We start from the raw sequence: 19278 nt of genomic DNA on the forward strand, positions 1-19278 counted from the left end.
ATATGTTTTTATTTATCACACTTTTCTTTAACCATTTTTGTTCTTTAATACAGGGCCGACATACAAGTTCCTTACTTTTTTCCCCTTCTACTTGCCTCTTCCATTTTTGTGGTAATGCTGCAATTAATTGGTTGTAATTTTGGGTAGAGCAGACTTTTCCATATGTCTGTGTTAGCTGCATGTGTGACATAACTCCACCAGTCCTATTTATGATATCATTCACAAAAATTATACCTTTTTTAAACATTTCTTCGATAAATACAGTTTTTTTATCAATTATTATATTTGAATTTAACCACAATATTTGTTGTACTATTTGTTCCGTCCTTTCAGGTGGATTAAACTGAAATTGCAACCAACTTTCTAAGGCTTGTTTAAAGAATAAGGATATTTTGGAGACAACCGAAAATGAGCAGGTGTAATCTGAATAAAGGGAAAAAGGCCCTTCTTGAACATAGGATGAGACATTCGTACCAGTTTACTAGAGAACCAGTTTGGATTTAAGTATAACTTTTGTATGACTGATGCCTTTAGTGAGAGGTCTAATGCTTTAATATTTAATAATTTCTGCCCTCCGAATTCATATTCGTTATATAAATAGGCCCTTTTAATTTTATCTGGCTTGCCGTTCCAAATAAAATTGAATATTTTTTGTTCATATAATTTAAAAAATAGGTCATTAGGTGTAGGCAAAACCATAAGCAAATAGGTAAACTGTGATATGACTAAAGAGTTAATTAGGGTGATTTTTCCACAAATAGACAGGTATTTTCCTTTCCATGGTAGCAAGATCTTATCTATTTTTGCTAACTTTCTATAAAAATTTATTGGAGTGAGATCATTTCTTTCTTTTGGGATTTTTATACCGAGTATGTCCACATCTCCGTCAGACCATTTAATTGGTAAACTACATGGCAATATAAAATGTGTATTTTTTAGTGATCCAATACGTAATATGGTACATTTATCATAATTTGGTTTTAATCCAGAGAGGATAGCAAAGGTATCTAGATCCTCTATGAGGCCCTGGAGAGACTCTAGTTGTGGTTTTAAAAGAAAACATGAATCATCAGCGTACAATGACACCTTAGTTTTTAAGCCATGGATTTCTAATCCTTTAATATTAATGTTTGATCTAATTTTAACAGCTAACATTTCGATGGCAATAATAAATAGATATGCCGATAGTGGACAACCTTGTTTTACTCCTCCAGATAGTTTAAAACTTTCTGAGATGTAGCCATTATTTACTATTTTACACCTAGGGTTACTATACATAATTTTAACCCATTTTATAAGAGATTCCCCAAAATTGAAATATTCTAGGCATTTATATATAAACTCCAGTCGTACTTTATCAAAAGCCTTTTCAAAATCAGCTATGAAAACCAGGCCTGGTGTCCCCGATATCTCATAGTGTTCTATTGTTTCCAGTACTTGCCTTATATTATCTCCAATGTATCGTCCATGTAAAAAACCTGTCTGATTAGGATGAATAATATCTGACAAAACTTTTTTTATTCTATGCGCCAAGCATTTTGCTAGGATTTTTGCATCACAACACTGAAGTGTAAGAGGTCTCCAATTTTTTAATTGGACTGGATCTTTACATATACCACTTGGGTCCTGTTTCAGTAATAACGATATCAGACCTTCTTGTTGTGTGTCTGATAATCTACCATTTATATAGGAGTGGTTAAAACAAGTTAATAATGGTCCTTTGAGTATATCAAAAAACGTTTTGTATACTTCCACTGGTATGCCATCCAGCCCTGGAGTTTTCCCATCTTTAAAGGCCCCAATTGCAACAAGCAGTTCCTCCTCTGTAATTTGGCCTTCACATGAGTCTTTCTGTTCAGATGTTAATTTTACATTATTAATAGGAAAAAAATCCATACAATTAGTTTCAGTTAGTGGAGATGGAGGAGCCTGAAACGAAAACATATTCTTAAAGTACTTTACTTCCTCTTTCAAAATATAATTTGGTGAATCATGCGTGACTCCATCATTTGTCACAAGTTTTAATACATTTTTTTTTGGTAGCATTTCTATATTGAAGATTGAAAAAGAATTTGGTGCATTTTTCCCCATATTCCATCCAGTTCGCTTTATTTTTATAATATATTACACTGGATCTTTCTTGAATAAGTTCCTCCATTTCTTTTTGTTTTTCCTCTAAATTATTCTGTGCCTCTATGGTACCGTTTTTATTGCTATCTAACTGTACTGTTAGTCCTTCAATTTCCTTTATTAATATGGACTCTTTTGATCTAAATTGCTTTTGTTTTATAGATGAGTACTGAATTGCATGGCCTCTAAAGGCACACTTAAAAGTGTCCCATACAATAAGGGGATCTGCTGTACCTATGTTATGTCTGAAAAAGTCAGTTATAAAATCTTCTGTCCTAGTTCTAAACAATTTATCATCTAGTAGACTTTGATTAAATTTCCAATATCCTCGCCCACGTGGAAATTCTGTAAGAGAAATATATATGCCAATTATGTGATGATCCGACCGCATTCTATCCCCTATCAACACTTTTTTAACTTTTGGTGCCAGAGAGAATGGAATAAGAAAGTAGTCAAGACGACTAGCTTGATTCAGCCTCCGCCATGTATATCTCACTAAATCAGGGTATTTAAGTCTCCATATATCCACTAATTCCAATATATCCATGACATTCATGATTTCCTTAAGTGCCTGAGGGTGATAATTTGTAGTGTGATTTCCTTTCCGGTCTATAGAGCTATTTAAGACCGTATTAAAATCTCCCATTATAATAATAGAGTCTAGTGTTGCTTGTAGAGTTGATAAGTTCTTATATATATTTTCAAAGAAGCTTGGATCATCATTATTCGGACCGTATAGGTTAACAAGCCATATTTGTTTATTGTCCAATAACATATTTAAAATAATCCATCTACCTTGAGGATCTGTTTGGACAATTTGCACATTTGGATCAAAATTATTGTTAATTAAGATCATCACCCCTTTTGAATTTCTTTGCCCATGGGAGAAATATATTTTGCCCACCCAGTTCTTTTTCCACAAAACTTCATCTAAAACTGTTGAATGGGTTTCCTGTAAACAATAAATATTATAATCCTTCTCTTTTAGCCAGGTAAATACTGATCGTCTTTTCTTATTATCTGCTAAGCCATTACAATTGTAACTGGCTATACTTATTTCACCACTTACCATGAGACACACCTTTCATTCTTTTAATCAGAATATATTTTTGTAAACGTACTATTAAAAAGTAACATAATGATTGAGTGTCTATATAGTTGTACCATGATATTTGCATTTCTACTAAGTAAACCTCCAATTGGTCCCTACTATTCCACCCGCTAAAAGGCCTCATCTCGAGATGGCTTGTCATCCCAATGCCCGGCAGACCACCCTCGACCCCCTGTATCCCATAGCCCTGAACCGACTGGGATCCATTCTTTGAAAAGAGCATACAGTTCCATTTACCGAATTGAAGTAAATCAATTGCCATATGCATTTCCATTGCCGTCACCTCGATTTGTATTATATATAGCTGTGGATCATCCTCTATTGTACCTTACATCTTTTACTTCTTCTTTCGCAACAGTTGTGGGATACACACATACACACTCAGCCCTTACCCCCACACAACCATAAGCTCACTTTCTCAACAGTTGCACCATCCCAGAGCCCAACTCAAGATGGGTCATGATTTCCAAATGCCATTGCAGTTGCAGCTGCATGAGAAGGCCTGCAAGACCGCGCAAAAAAATAAGCAAAAATTGAAATTTATTTACCATTGTCATATCCTAGATAATGGCCGTCAAATGTACACCCTATTCCTGAAAAAAAACACCCACAATACGGCCACCAGTCATGACCATGTCCCCACGCATCTCCATGCAGTCCGACCTTGATTCTGTGCCACCAGGGCCACAATAATATACCCCCTCTCTGAATGTCCGAGTGTGACCCCCTCCCCATGGGTTACTGCAGCTAGTGTTGCCAGCACTGCCACTGCCTGGGTGGGGGTACCCCACCGGAATCCCCACCGGCTAGGTACAAGGTCGTCAAGGTTCTCATTAGCAGCTTTGAGAAATTCCTTGTATATTTTCCTCTCCCTTTAGGGGGCTTTGGCTTTGCAGGACCAACCCTGCCAAGCAGGCTCAGAATCTTGAGGGGGCAGTGCTGCTCTTGGTCTCTGACCTCATTTTAGCTGCATATAGACCGCTTACAGCGAGCACATAAAACAGTTAGGGACTTCTCCTTAATATCTGGGTCATTCAGGTGGGTGTCTAGGGTATAGGGCCATAGACAGTACCATTAAAATAGGATAATAATTAGATATAATTTATTAAGATAAAAAAAATGTAGTTTTCCATGATAGGACAATAAATAAATAAGACGTATAATTCATTATAAAAGTATATCCATCATCTGAACAACATTGAAAGCCCTCTCATACCCGGCTCACAGCAATACATTGGCTCTGGGATATGCAACCATTTCATTACTCACTCACTCAACTTTCCAAACATAACAAATAAGATAAAAAATAAAATAAACACAAACCATACCATCCACACATACTGTGCCTTCTGTTTACTTAGTTTTTATCTTCACTGTGTAAAAATAGTGCTTGTGTGTTCAATTAGTTATATGTGAAGATTTATAAAAAAGCTATATTTTTTGTTGTATTGTTACAATCAGTAACCGGGCTTGAATTGTGTTTATTTTCCTCGTCTATGAGAATTTTGTAAATTTTAAAATAACCATGGAGTAGTCTTTGTGTCTCTGAACAACTGGTTATCAATATATAGTTTATCAACGACGAGAGCTACTCGTTTCGCTTTTAATCTGTTTTCTTTGAAAATTGGATACAGAACTTTGCGCCGTTCTGCAATTTCTTTCGGAAACTGATCATTCATGCCAATTTTGGTCCCAGCAAGTCTTTTACCTAGGCTTTTAACCATTATTTTATCTTTAAATGAAGCAAATTTTGCAACGATTGGGCGTTCGAACCTCTGCCCTCTCTGTCCGAAGCGGTGAACACGTTCAAGTTGGATTTTGTCGACAACTTCGCATGGAATCTGAAGCGCTGTACGGAGGAACTCTCTAACTATAGATTCAGGAACCTCTCCTTCTTTTTCTTGGATACCTGCAAGTACCAAATTCTCTCTCATGGATCTAGTTTGAATCTCCAGTAAGGCTTCCTTCAGAACGATGTTCTCTTTTTTAATTCCATTCATTTCGGTTTGAATCTTATTGACTGTCCCTTTTAGCGCGTGTGTTTCCTTCTCCAATGTCGCAGCTTTTTCATCACTCATCTCTAGGCTTGCCTTTAACTCTTTTATATCCTTACTAAGTAATTCAAGTAAACCCAGTTTGTCATTTATTGATTTTAACAGATCAGTTTCGACCTTTACCATTCCCGGTGGTGAGAATATTAAATCGTCAGTATCTGTCGAAGAATCTCGCTTGCGTTTTGTAAACGGTTCCCCTGTCTTATTCTCCGTCATGTTTGGTTGTTGTCTGTGTTCGTAATATTTGTCGATAAATGTCTCTAGTCTTAGGATTTGTTTTGTGTTATTATCCAGATTGAAGGTTTATCACTCACCAGATTATGTAGTGCTAATATTTTAGTCTATTTAGCAGATATTTCGAATATTATGTTTTATCTTGAGGTGCTCTACATAACTTCGTTCAGTCCGCCATTACCTTTACTTTTTTAAGGTACAGTAAGGTACTTAATTGTTACCCAGAAATGATTTGATATTGAGATAAAAATGGCTGTATTGGACCTTTAAAAATGAACATCCTCCCAGAGTACTCCAATCTAGTACTGTGTTTCTATAATCCCCTGCAGGCTCAATCAGAAAGCCTTTATTCTTACACAAGCCCAGTGAAGAGAGAATCCAGGGCCCTTGAGAGACTCCAGGGCCAGCGCAAAATGTCTGCAGGAACAACAGGCAGGACTGATTGCTCTATAGTCGTTCGTCCATGCTCTTTGACCCCTCTTCCTGGATAAGCACAGGCTAGCTCTGACAAGATTGGCCCAGAGAGGCTACTGGGAAAGCTTATTATAGACCTGTTGGCTAGCCTCCATACCTCGGTAATAACAAGGGCTCTTCTGACAAAGAGGAAGACTGCAAAACGGGTGGAAACGGTGGTGTATCTGTCAGCAGATCATTTGAGATACAGCCAGATAGTGAGAATGAACACATCTACATCCAACAGGTTCGAGCGGGATAGCAGAGAGAAGAGATAGAGAATGTAGGGCGACTGTGAGAATACAACCTCAGCAGATACAGTACGTATGTCCACTTTCTTCCATTGCTGGAGTCCCAAAGACGGTGTCATGCCCGGTAGGGCTGTGAGGTGCCAGTCAGGGCAGGGTATCCAGGAGCAGGTGAATCAATCCCTGTCCACGCAACCACACACACACACAGCTACTGTGGGGAACACTGCTGCCATGTACTATTATGTTACAGGAAGCAAGTGTTGGCTGATACGCAGAGGGGCAGGTTATCGTGCTCAGCTAGCAACCTCAGAAGGAGAAAGGTCCGGTCTAAGGCGTAGAGAAATAGGCGGTTTAATGTTTATCCGTTCAAGACTGGCTCTGAAGGAGAACTATGAGGGGGAGATCCTCCCAAACGGATCAGGAAGACACACAAGACCGCCTCGGAAACAAGATGAGGCATCTCAAAGGTGTATCATGTCAGAACATGTCTAATAAAAAATGTAACCTAGCAAAAAGGTTCAGATCATAGGCTGATAGTGAATCTGTGTGTATTTGTGTGGGAGGATGGATGTGTAGTGAATTTGTGTGTATTTGTGTGGGAGGATGGATGTGTAGATGTAGATGTAGCTTGGTACTTACAGCCCTTATAGATGTCTGTAGGGATCTGGACGGCACTGTAGGAGTAGTTCACTTTGTTTTTAAAGTTGGGATCGTCCACAAACTCCAGCTTCACGGAGTAGGGGTTCTCCATCAGGTTCTCTTCCCCATCTTCATCCTCCGTCTGCATAGAGAGATTCACAGAGAGAGAAACAGCCTGTTAGTGGGATAAGTACAGGACAGAAGGAAACAGATGGCCAGAGACACGGACTAACACAAACAGATATCCGCCCGGCACAGCCACAAACAAACACGAATGCACTCACACAGGTCTGAATGCACAAGTGCATGAGCGCACACACACATACACACTTTTGGATTAAACAACAAAAAACGCAATTACGCCGCCTTTTAAGCTGGGTTTGGATTTGCCTTCTATTCTTTGCCTCATCACAAAGCCACAGCAGGTATCAAAGCAGACACAAAACAGTGAGAATCAATTAGTGTCCAAGATGGCTATCACAGACACATTAAGGTGGCCCACAAATGAACCCTGACAATAACTAACAACCAACACCACTCAATCACAGCTTTCTCTCTGCCACCCACACGAGCAGGCAGAATCTCCAGCACGACCATGCAGTGTTACGCTAGGAAGACCGCTGGAGCTGACTTGTGTTTTGTTTTGACGTTCACTACAACACAATGTCTACTGGAGGTCTGGTGCCGTGACTTCGCCTAGGCAGAGACCTGCTGTACATTTGGTGAATATTTGTAATAATTTATTTTTATAGCATTTCCCTGACAAACTTTTTGTTTTATGAATGAACTATTAGCTTGTTATTATAGTCTAAATAGTGCGAGTCCAGCATGTTTTCAAGACTGAAGTTGGCGGTTAGTTTTTGGTTAGCTAGCTAGCTAATGTTAGCTGGCTAGCAGGCAATGTTTTGATTTGATGATGCCAGCTATCTGGACGTTGAGGACGGAGAGAAGCCTGAATACAGAGGTATACAGAGATGACAGCTTGCCATGACCATACTAAGTTATAAGGCTACTCATCGCTGGGCTGCAGAGGAGCAGGTTGAGAGCTTCAAGTTCCTTGGTGTCCACATCACCAACAAACTAGAATGGTCCAAAAACACCAACACAGTCGTGAAGAGGGCACAACAAAACCTATTCTACCCCCAGGACAGGAGAATGAAAAGATTTGATAGGGGTCCTCAGATCCTCAAAAGGTTATACAGCTGCACCATCGAGAGCATCATGACTGGTTGCATCACCGCCTGGTATGGCAACTGCTCGGCCTCCAACCGCAAGGCACTACAGAGTGTAGTGCGTACGGCCCAGTACATCACTGGGGCCAAGCTTCCTGCCATCCAGGACCTCTATAGCAGGCGGTGTCAAAGGAAGGCCCTATAAATACCCAAAGACTCCAGCTACCCTAGTCATAGACTGTTTTCTCTGCTACTGCACGGCAAGCGGTACCGGAGCGCCAAGTATTGCTCCAAAAGGCTTCATAACAGCTTCTACCCCCAAGCCATAAGACTCCTGAACACCCCCCCCCCACCCCCATTTTTACACTGCTGCTACTCTCTGTGTATTATCTATGCATAGTCACTTTACCTCTACCTACATGTGTATTGACTTTGTACCGGTACCCCTTGCATATAGCCTCACTACTGTTATTTTATTGTTGATTTTTTATTATTTGTTATTTTTCAGTTTATTAATGAATTTTTTACTTTCTTAGCATTTATTTTTCTTAAAACTGCATTGTTGGTTAAGGGCTTGTAAGTAACCATTTCACTGTGAGGTTTACACCTGTTGTATTCAGCGCTTTTGACAAATCAAATTGGACTTGATTTAATACTCCTAAATTACTACTGAAGTGTGGTGTGCTTTTTGATCCCCAAGTGGGTGCTTAGTAGTGAAGAGTAGCAAGATAGCTAAACTAAGTGGCTAGTACGGAACTACTATGAAGAAATGTTTTTTTCCCTCATCAATCTACACACAATACCCCATAATGACAAATCGAAAACAGGTTTTTAGAAATGTTTGCAAATGCAAATATATACATTTAAAAAATCCTTATTTACATAAGTATTCAGACATTTTGCTATGACAGTGCATGTCAATGCAAAAACCAAGCCATGAGGTCGAAGGAATTGTCCGTAGAGCTCCGAGACAGGATTGTGTCAAGGCACAGATCTTGGGAAGAGTACCAAAAAAATTCTGCAGCATTAAAGTTCCCCAAGAACTCAGTGGCCTCAATCATTCTTAAATGGAAGAAGCTTGAAACTCTAGTCTCTTCCTAGAGTCAAGAACCCGGGTGGTCACTCTGACAGAGCTCCAGAGTTCCTCTGCCGAGGTGGGAAAAACTTCCAGAAGGACAACCACCTCTGCAGCTCTCCACCAATCACGTTTTTATGGTAGAATGGCCAGACGGAAGCTACTCCTCAGTTAAAGGCACAGGAAGGCGCACTTGGAGTTTGCCAAAAGGCACCTAAAGACTCCCAGACCATTAGAAACAAGATTATCTGGTCTGAACTATAAGGCCTGAATTTCAAGCGTCACGTCTGGAGGGAACCTACAGAACCTTCCCTACTGTGAAGCATGGTGGAGGCAGCATCATGCTGTGGGGATGTTTTTCAGCGGCAGGGACTGGGAGACTAGTCAGGACTGAGGGAAAGATGACTGAAGCAAAGCACAGAGATCCTTGATGAAAACCTGCTCCCGAGCGCTGAGGACCTCAGACTGGGGCAGGTTCACCTTACAAAAGGACAACGACCCTAAGCACACAGTCAAGACAACGCAGGAGTGGCTTCGGGACAAGTCTCTGAATGTCTTTGAGTGGCACAGCCAGAGCCCGGACTTGAACCCAATCGAACATCTCTGGAGAGACCTGAAAATAGCTGTGCAGCGACACTCCCCATCCAACCTGACAGAGCTTGAGACGATCTGCAGAGAAACCTGTTTTGCTTTGTCATTATGGGGTATTGTGTGTTTTTTGATAAAGAAAAAAAACAATTGAATCCATTTTAGAATAAGGCTGTAATGTAACAAAATGTGGAAAAAGTCAAGAGGTCTGAATACTTTCCGAATATTTTATTTATTTATTATAATATATATAGATATATATATATATATATCACCACCTTTTTCTCCCAATTTCGATCTTGTCTCATCGCGCAACTCCCCAATGGGCTCGGGAGGCGAAGGTTGTCATGCAGTCATGCATCCTCAGAAACATGACCCGCCAAACCGCACTTCTAAACACCCATCCGCTTAACCCGGAAACCAGCCGCACCAATGTGTCGGAGGAAACACCATTCACCTGATGACCGAGGTCAGCCTGCAGGTGCCTGGCCTACCACAAGTAGTCACTAGAGCGCGATGAGCCAAGTAAAGCTCCCCCTGGCCAAACCCTCCCCTAACCCGGACGACGCTGGGCCAATTGTGCGCCGCCCTATGGGACTCCCGTTCATGGCCGGTTGTGATACAGCCCTGGGATCGAACCCAGGTCTGTAGTGATGCCTCTAGCACTGCGAAGCTCGATTGGCCTAGGATTCAATCTTGATTAGCTATCGACATATGACAAGCCTTGCCTTTTCAAGAGCCCATCTTGAAAATAAATAGGAATTATATCTAAACACATCCTCTGGCAGAGCTTATTAATTTATCTGTGCCTCCAAATCCTAAGGGAGCTCACTAAGACTCTGCAAGGTGCATATTGACAGAATATAGCACATAGCTAGTACTACAAACGAGTTAGGGCAGGCCTATACATCCACTGTACAATATACCAACATACTGTATAGATGAATTGCATACCATAAGGAAAGGGAGGCGAAAACATCCATCAAATACTGTATATAATACTGTATATCATACTGTATTATAAGAAGTGTTGGGGGTAACGTGTTAAAAAGTTTTACGAATGTGTTACAAAGTAATGTATTACAGTAATAATATAACGGCATACTGTTCCAATTTGAGTCAAAATATTAGAGTTACTGTAAGAAAGGTCGTGGTTACTTAGTTACTTTTGTTATCGTTCCCTTCCTGTTACAGTTATTGATCAAAATAAATATTTGTGATGATGATTATTATTCCATGTCTGTTGGCTCAATATTTAAAACGCACCAGATGGTCCTCTCACCAAGTTCCTGTTAACGCATGCTTTAACGAGGGAGATGAAAAACGCCCAAAGTGTCTTAAACATTCAGTTCCTCTAGTTGGAAGTACCCCCATTACTTTGATTTGGCAGGAGGACAAAGTTACAACAATATAACTGTACCATGTCAACTGTGCCCAGGCGAGAAACACCTCTCCACTGCTAGAAACGCAAATCTCCAATCTCTCGAAGAACCTGTGAAAGCAACACGCCAAGACAAAACTCTTAGCGAAAGATCCCTTGAGGCCTGACCACTGCTGCTGAAGATGACTGTAGGCCTACCTCCTCCCAACAACCAAGGCTTGTTTTGAATGGTTCAGCAAGACAGGCTGTAACCCAGGGACAGCTGAACAAGCTTGTTGGTAGAGGAAATGCTGGTGTATAGGAACTACGTAACGTAACGTTGACATTGTTTACATTGAGTGTGGGCGCGCTCAACGTTTTGGTGTGTTACGCAAAAGTAATATAACAAGTAGTGCAAATAATTTGTTTTTCCCGGGGAATAATAAGTAAAGTCATTTGTTACTGTTGAAAGAAGTGATGAGTAATAGGTAATATATTACTTTTTTTGAGTAACTACCCCAACACCGATTAAGTGTCATACTAAAACTGACAGCTACATGTCAGCACAAGTGCACATAACAGAAAAATAAAACATAAACAAATACTCAAATACATATATAGTTCATTACTGTATAGTTGACATTGAGACATGCCCACATATCATGATTTAATAGAGCAGCAAGGGTTCATTGAATCTGATAAAAACGCTTTGTTTTTTCACAAAATGTAACCCAAGCCTCATACCCTGTGCAAGAATTGATTTATGGCCTGGCTTTAATTGTCTATTAAAATGCAATTACAAGCTGTTGTTGGAGAGGATGGGAAGAGCAGAGCTGGGGGACAGTTGTGATGATAGCCCACTGAATGTCAACGCTAGGAACAGTGTAATCAACGACCAGGGAAACATGCTACAGTACCTTACAGGAAACGCATCATCAGACATACGTCAACTGTCTCGGTCTCCCGCTCTGTGTGTCTCTCTCATACATACTTATACATACACAGTTGTGCATACACACGCAAACACAAAACGTATCTACACAAACTCACTGTTACAAAAACCCATTTACACAAGGCTACACTCACAGGTTACGGTCCTCAGTTCGACACCTTCAATCTTTGTCAGTTTTGACTGTAATAACCATGTATATAGCTCATAAACTGTCTCCTATTCCTCAACTCATCCATTCATTCTGTCAAAACCTTCCCACTCAGCGAAAACGTTTCATAATCGTTCTGTCACCTTTTTTTTTTTATTCTCCTCCAACTCCATTACAATGTTAAACTGCCCCCACACAACAATGACCCCGTCACAAAAGAACATCGACTCGAGAAGATGTGCAACGCTAATGTCGCTGGTGACAGCGTAAAAGTGGATGGTGTGGAAGTGACCGTGAAGATAATTGGTTGAAAAATATAATACTAGCCTTGTAATATTACAGCGAAGACAATGAATGGGTTCGTGACGATGCGTATTCAATTTGAATCAGCAAGGGTGAGAGTGTCACAGTCTCACGCTGGTCTAGCGAAGACGATCACTCGATTACTGATGCAGTGCCCTCAAAACACGTGAGTAAATGGTGTTACGGGGGGCAGTTTGTTGGCATGGGTGATTAGGGAGGACGTGCTGGTTCATCGCTGAGGATGATTGGGTTAGAGGTGCTGGTTTATCAGTTAGAGAGGAAGTGGGCTAGGAATGTTGGAAGGATTAGTTACAATAAAGGTCTTTGGGTTCGAGCGGTGGATTATTACTTAACATAATTGTAATTCGATTAGAAATGCTATTGTATTAGTTGCAGGGAAGGTGACTGGCTTAGAGAAAAGGGTTGCATTAGTTACAATGAAGGTGATTGGCTTAGGGAAGTCGGGTTATCAATAACGGAGAAGGCGATTGGCCGTCATAAGCCCCTCGTGCATCAGCAGCATTCTGTGGAGTCCCGTCCCGGTGTTTGTTTATCTCTCAGCCTGACTGTCATTCCAGTGAGGCCCTCTTTTTCCAAAGAGCCCAATCATAATTAACCAAGGCAGCTTCTAATTAGGAGCTGAATAAATCCACACAGGAAAGACTGATTGGTTCATTTTCTTCAGCCACCCACCACCTGTTTTGCTCGATTCATTACCCAGTTTATTAATTTTATCTCCCAATTCTCAAGGTTTAATTAAAGGTTGAAGAGGCCAGGAATGACATTTTGAAGACTCTTTCATTTACACTTTTACCCATCTAGGGCTCCCCCATGATCACAAGCATCTCTCGCCTCCAAACCCGGCTCATCCCTTTGATATTGTGTGTGTGTGTGTGTGTGCACGCGTGTGTGCCCATGTGTGTTGGTCAATCGCACGGTACAGATTGTGGATCACTTCTGAACCGAAAGCCAAAAAACAGGGCTTCAAACTGAGCTGTGACAGTGTAATATGCTGCAGCGTAATATAAAGTAAAGAAAATCAAAATGCAAGACGAGTCTGTGTTTCAAACGCAATGTGAAGCTACAATAACAGTTTCCAGCTAGGTGGCTGACGTCTCTGCTCCTTGGCCTCCACCAAAACACTACCTTAACGTCATTTACAAGTTATATTTCACTACCGACCAGATTGCAGTTTCAAATGAAAGTGATATAATGCGGAGGCCATTGCAATTTCACCTAGAGGGAGCTTTGTCTGTTCTCCGCTGAAGCATAAGTAATAATCTTCTCTTGGGTGTGCCTGATCTTGTCTCTTTCAGTTGGGTTGTTCTTGCAGAGGGATTTTCCCCCAACAATCGCTGATAAAAACAAAACTCTAAAATCAATATCATATTGTTCTACTGACAGCCAATGAGGTGTTGCCGGGACAGGCCAAGACATCATGCCTATAATCTTTCATGTTTCGGTGTGTCTGTGTGTATTAAAGTCATAGTAAAAAAAAGTATAATAGAACCCTGCCAATGAGTTCATTGTCAAAGTGGGGTGAGGATAAGGCTAGACCTCAAGATAGTCTTAACATTGGGTGTTATTAATCCTGATACTAAGCAATCCCCTCCAGTGCCACTACACATACTACTGTGGAATATTACCATCAATGAGAATGGCCGCTATGTGCTGTTTCTATGCCTGGACACAGAGAAAAAGAGATTGAGGACAGAGTCGTCGTTTGGGCAGGAACTCAACTGTGGACAGTGCCTATACCTACACAAGGGCGCTGAGCGATTCAATTTAACGTTGTGAGAGATATGGAGTCCAGAGCATATGGCCCAACAAGTTAACTAGATATTGTAATGATGGAGTGTTTATACAACCCCCGTTAGTAGCAGGGAGAGAAAGGGGGGATCGGATGGGCAGACGAGGGGAGAGGAGGGATGGAGCAGACAGGGCAGACGAGGGGAGAGGAGGGATGGAGCAGACAGGGCAGACGAGGGGAGAGGAGGGATGGAGCAGACAGGGCAGACGAGGGGAGAGGAGGGATGGAGCAGACAGGGCAGACGAGGGGAGAGGAGGGATGGAGCAGACAGGGCAGACGAGGGGAGAGGAGGGATGGAGCAGACAGGGCAGACGAGGGGAGAGGAGGGATGGAGCAGACAGGGCAGACGAGGGGAGAGGAGGGATGGAGCAGACAGGGCAGACGAGGGGAGAGGAGGGATGGAGCAGACAGGGCAGACGAGGGGAGAGGAGGGATGGAGCAGACAGGGCAGACGAGGGGAGAGGAGGGATGGAGCAGACAGGGCAGACGAGGGGAGAGGAGGGATGGAGCAGACAGGGCAGACGAGGGGAGAGGAGGGATGGAGCAGACAGGGCAGACGAGGGGAGAGGAGGGATGGAGCAGACAGGGCAGACGAGGGGAGAGGAGGGATGGAGCAGACAGGGCAGACGAGGGGAGAGGAGGGATGGAGCAGACAGGGCAGACGAGGTGAAGGTAGGAACAGGAGTAGAGCCCGGGTACATGAGTAGAGCACGGGTACAGGAGTAGAGCACGGGTACAGAAGTAGAGCATGGGTACAGGGGTAGAGCACGGGTACAGGAGTACAGCACGGGTACAGGGGTAGAGCACGGGTACAGGAGTAGAGCAAAGGGGGTAAAGCAAAGGTACAGGAGTAGAGCACGGGTACAGGGGTAGAGCAAAGGTACAGGAGTAGAGCATGGGTACAGGGGTAGAGCACGGGTACAGGAGTAGAGCATGGGTACAGGGGTAGAGCACGGGTACAGGAGTACAGCACTGGTAGAGGGGTAGAGCACGGGTACAGGAGTAGAGCAAAGGGGGTAAAGCAAAGGTACAGGAGTAGAGCACGGGTACAGGAGTAGAGCAAAGGTACAGGAGTAGAGCAAAGGGGGTAAAGCAAAGGTACAGGAGTAGAGCACGGGTACAGGAGTAGAGCAAAGGTACAGGAGTAGAGCATGGGCACAGGGGTAGAGCACGGGTACAGGAGTAGAGCAAAGGTACAGGAGTAGAGCATGGGTACAGGGGTAGAGCACGGGTACAGGAGTACAGCACGGGTAGAGGGGTAGAGCACGGGTACAGGAGTAGAGCAAAGGGGGTAAAGCAAAGGTACAGGAGTACAGCACGGGTACAGGAGTAGAGCAAAGGTACAGGAGTAGAGCAAAGGGGGTAAAGCAAAGGTACAGGAGTAGAGCACGGGTACAGGAGTAGAGCAAAGGTACAGGAGTAGAGCATGGGTACAGGGGTAGAGCACGGGTACAGGAGTACAGCACGGGTACAGGGGTAGAGCACGGGTACAGGAGTAGAGCAAAGGGGGTAAAGCAAAGGTACAGGAGTAGAGCACGGGTACAGGAGTAGAGCAAAGGTACAGGAGTAGAGCAAAGGGGGTAAAGCAAAGGTACAGGAGTAGAGCACGGGTACAGGAGTAGAGCAAAGGTACAGGAGTAGAGCAAAGGGGGTAAAGCAAAGGTACAGGAGTAGAGCACGGGTACAGGAGTAGAGCAAAGGTACAGGAGTAGAGCACGGGTACAGGAGTAGAGCAAAGATACAGGAGTAGAGCACGGGTACAGGGGTAAAGCACGAGTACAGGAGAAAAGCACGGGTACAGGAGTAGAGCACGGGTACAGGGGTAGAGCACGGGTACAGGTGTAAAGCAAAGGTACAGGAGTAGAGTCCGGGTACAGGAGTAGAGCACGGGTACAGGGGTAAAGCAAAGGTACAGGAGATCAGCACGGGTACAGGAGTAGAGCTAAGGTACAGAAGTAGAGAACGGGTACAGGAGTAGAGTCCAGGTACAGGAGTAGAGCACGGGTACAGGGGTAGAGCAAAGGTACAGGAGTAGAGCATGGGTACAGGGGTAGAGCACGGGTACAGGAGTAGAGAAAAGGTACAGTAGTAGAGTCCGGGTACAGGAGTCGAGCACGGGTACAGGGGTAAAGCAAAGGTACAGGAGTAGAGCACGGGACAGGAGTAGAGAACGGGATCAGTGATAGGAGTGTGAGTGGTCATACTGTAGAGGGAGGAGATAGAGGTGGAGGAATTGCAGGGGACAATGGAAGGGGTGGGTGAGAGGAAGGGATAGAGGGAGGAAGCAGTGGGTGAGAGGAAGGGATAGATGGAGGAAGCAGTGGGTGAGAGGAAGGGATAGAGGGAGGAAGCAGTGGGTGAGAGGAAGGGATAGAGGGAGGAAGCAGTGGGTGAGAGGAAGGGATAGAGGGAGGAAGCAGTGGGTGAGAGGAAGGGATAGAGGGAGGAAGCAGTGGGTGAGAGGAAGGGATAGATGGAGGAAGCAGTGGGTGAGAGGAAGGGATAGAGGGAGGAAGCAGTGGGTGAGAGGAAGGGATAGAGGGAGGAAGCAGTGGGTGAGAGGAAGGGATAGATGGAGGAAGCAGTGGGTGAGAGGAAGGGATAGAGGGAGGAAGCAGTGGGTGAGAGGAAGGGATAGATGGAGGAAGCAGTGGGTGAGAGGAAGGGATAGATGGAGGAAGCAGTGGGTGAGAGGAAGGGACAGATGGAGGAAGCAGTGGGTGAGAGGAAGGGATAGAGGGAGGAAGCAGTGGGTGAGAGGAAGGGACAGATGGAGGAAGCAGTGGGTGAGAGGAAGGGACAGAGGGAGGAAGCAGTGGGTGAGAGGAAGGGGCAGAGGGAGGAAGCAGTGGGTGAGAGGAAGGGATAGAGGGAGGAAGCAGTGGGTGAGAGGAAGGGATAGAGGGAGGAAGCAGTGGGTGAGAGGAAGGGATAGATGGAGGAAGCAGTGGGTGAGAGGAAGGGATAGATGGAGGAAGCAGTGGGTGAGAGGAAGGGACAGATGGAGGAAGCAGTGGGTGAGAGGAAGGGACAGAGGGAGGAAGCAGTGGGTGAGAGGAAGGGGCAGAGGGAGGAAGCAGTGGGTGAGAGGAAGGGATAGATGGAGGAAGCAGTGGGTGAGAGGTTGGGACAGAGGGAGGAAGCAGTGGGTGAGAGGAAGGGATAGAGGGAGGAAGCAGTGGGTGAGAGGAAGGGATAGAGGGAGGAAGCAGTGGGTGAGAGGAAGGGATAGATGGAGGAAGCAGTGGGTGAGAGGAAGGGATAGATGGAGGAAGCAGTGGGTGAGAGGAAGGGACAGATGGAGGAAGCAGTGGGTGAGAGGAAGGGACAGAGGGAGGAAGCAGTGGGTGAGAGGAAGGGGCAGAGGGAGGAAGCAGTGGGTGAGAGGAAGGGATAGATGGAGGAAGCAGTGGGTGAGAGGTTGGGACAGAGGGAGGAAGCAGTGGGTGAGAGGAAGGGATAGAGGGAGGAAGCAGTGGGTGAGAGGAAGGGATAGAGGGAAGAAGCAGTGGGTGAGAGGAAGGGAGAGAGGGAGGAAGCAGTGGGTGAGAGGAAGGGACAGAGGGAGGAAGCAGTGGGTGAGAGGAAGGGACAGAGGGAGGAAGCAGTGGGTGAGAGGAAGGGACAGAGGGAGGAAGCAGTGGGTGAGAGGAAGGGATAGAGGGAGGAAGCAGTGGGTGAGAGGAAGGGACAGAGGGAGGAAGCAGTGGGTGAGAGGAAGGGACAGAGGGAGGAAGCAGTGGGTGAGAGGAAGGGACAGAGGGAGGAAGCAGTGGGTGAGAGGAAGGGATAGAGGGAGGAAGCAGTGGGTGAGAGGAAGGGATAGAGGGAGGAAGCAGTGGGTGAGAGGAAGGGACAGAGGGAGGAAGCAGTGGGTGAGAGGAAGGGATAGAGGGAGGAAGCAGTGGGTGAGAGGAAGGGACAGAGGGAGGAAGCAGTGGGTGAGAGGAAGGGACAGAGGGAGGAAGCAGTGGGTGAGAGGAAGGGACAGAGGGAGGAAGCAGTGGGTGAGAGGAAGGGACAGAGGGAGGAAGCAGTGGGTGAGAGGAAGGGATAGAGGGAGGAAGCAGTGGGTGAGAGGAAGGGATAGAGGGAGGAAGCAGTGGGTGAGAGGAAGGGACAGAGGGAGGAAGCAGTGGGTGAGAGGAAGGGATAGAGGGGTGGTTGAGGAGAAAGTAGACACTCTTCCAAAAGGTCCCTCCCTTACCTCTTCATAACCTCAACTCAACCACCATGGAAAGTTCGAACAGGTCTCTGGACATAATGGAGTTGTCTTTTTTCAAGGAACCAAAGGGGACATCAGTAACTGTTTTGAACTAGCCAGGCTGGCATGGGAGTTGACCTCAGGATGACCTCTAGCAGTGTGCTGGGATAAGCTTGAGGTGGCGAGGCAAGGGTCATGGGGTGTGTCAAGGGCTCGGCCTCAGCAGCGACCATGTTAATGATGACCGATGTCCTCCAATTAGACGTGCTGACAGGCCCTAAAGTGCTGTGTCATTAATCACGAGGGCCGCCTTGAACACCGAGAAAATCATGCCGTGATTTATAGTATAGCTAGCTCCTCTGTCTGTCTATCCCCACATTTCTCTCTATCTCCATCTCTCTCCTCATCTCTTTTTCTCTCTCCTTCATTGCTCTCTCACTTTCTCTCTCCTCCATCTCTTTCTCTCTCTCCTTCATCTCTCTGTCACTTTCTCTCTCCTCCATCTCTTTCTCTCTCTCCTCTATCTCTCTCCATCTCTTTCTCTATCCGTCTCTCCATTTCTCTCGCTCTCCTCCATCTCTCCCTCCTCATTCCTTCCTTCCCTTTGTGCTTGGGTGATCTGGGGAATTCTTGGATTTGGTTCTGATAGCTAATCAATCAGGTGGCCTGGTACAGTGGCACAAAGCGGCGTGTGACCTGAACATCCCCTGGAAGGACAATTGACTGTTCCCAGACCAGGGAGGGGGGCGGTCTGTAATTGACTGGTGTTAATGGTGACAAGACAAACATGAAAT

General features: G+C 44.6%; 1 protein-coding gene across 5 annotated transcripts in view; it reads right to left on the bottom strand.

Moving 5' to 3' along the window:
* The window catches only part of LOC129814952 (voltage-dependent calcium channel subunit alpha-2/delta-2-like), a 264188-nt gene that overhangs the window by 98117 nt on the left and 146793 nt on the right, over nucleotides 1–19278 (bottom strand). For all 5 annotated transcript variants that reach the window (XM_055868130.1, XM_055868128.1, XM_055868131.1 and 2 more), the window contains one exon: nucleotides 6873–7014. In XM_055868130.1, the coding sequence (XP_055724105.1) occupies nucleotides 6873–7014 (142 nt within the window). The remainder of the gene's footprint in view (nucleotides 1–6872; nucleotides 7015–19278) is intronic.

The sequence above is a fragment of the Salvelinus fontinalis genome, chromosome 18 (genome assembly GCF_029448725.1).
Source record: "Salvelinus fontinalis isolate EN_2023a chromosome 18, ASM2944872v1, whole genome shotgun sequence".
NCBI classification, from domain to species: domain Eukaryota; kingdom Metazoa; phylum Chordata; class Actinopteri; order Salmoniformes; family Salmonidae; genus Salvelinus; species Salvelinus fontinalis.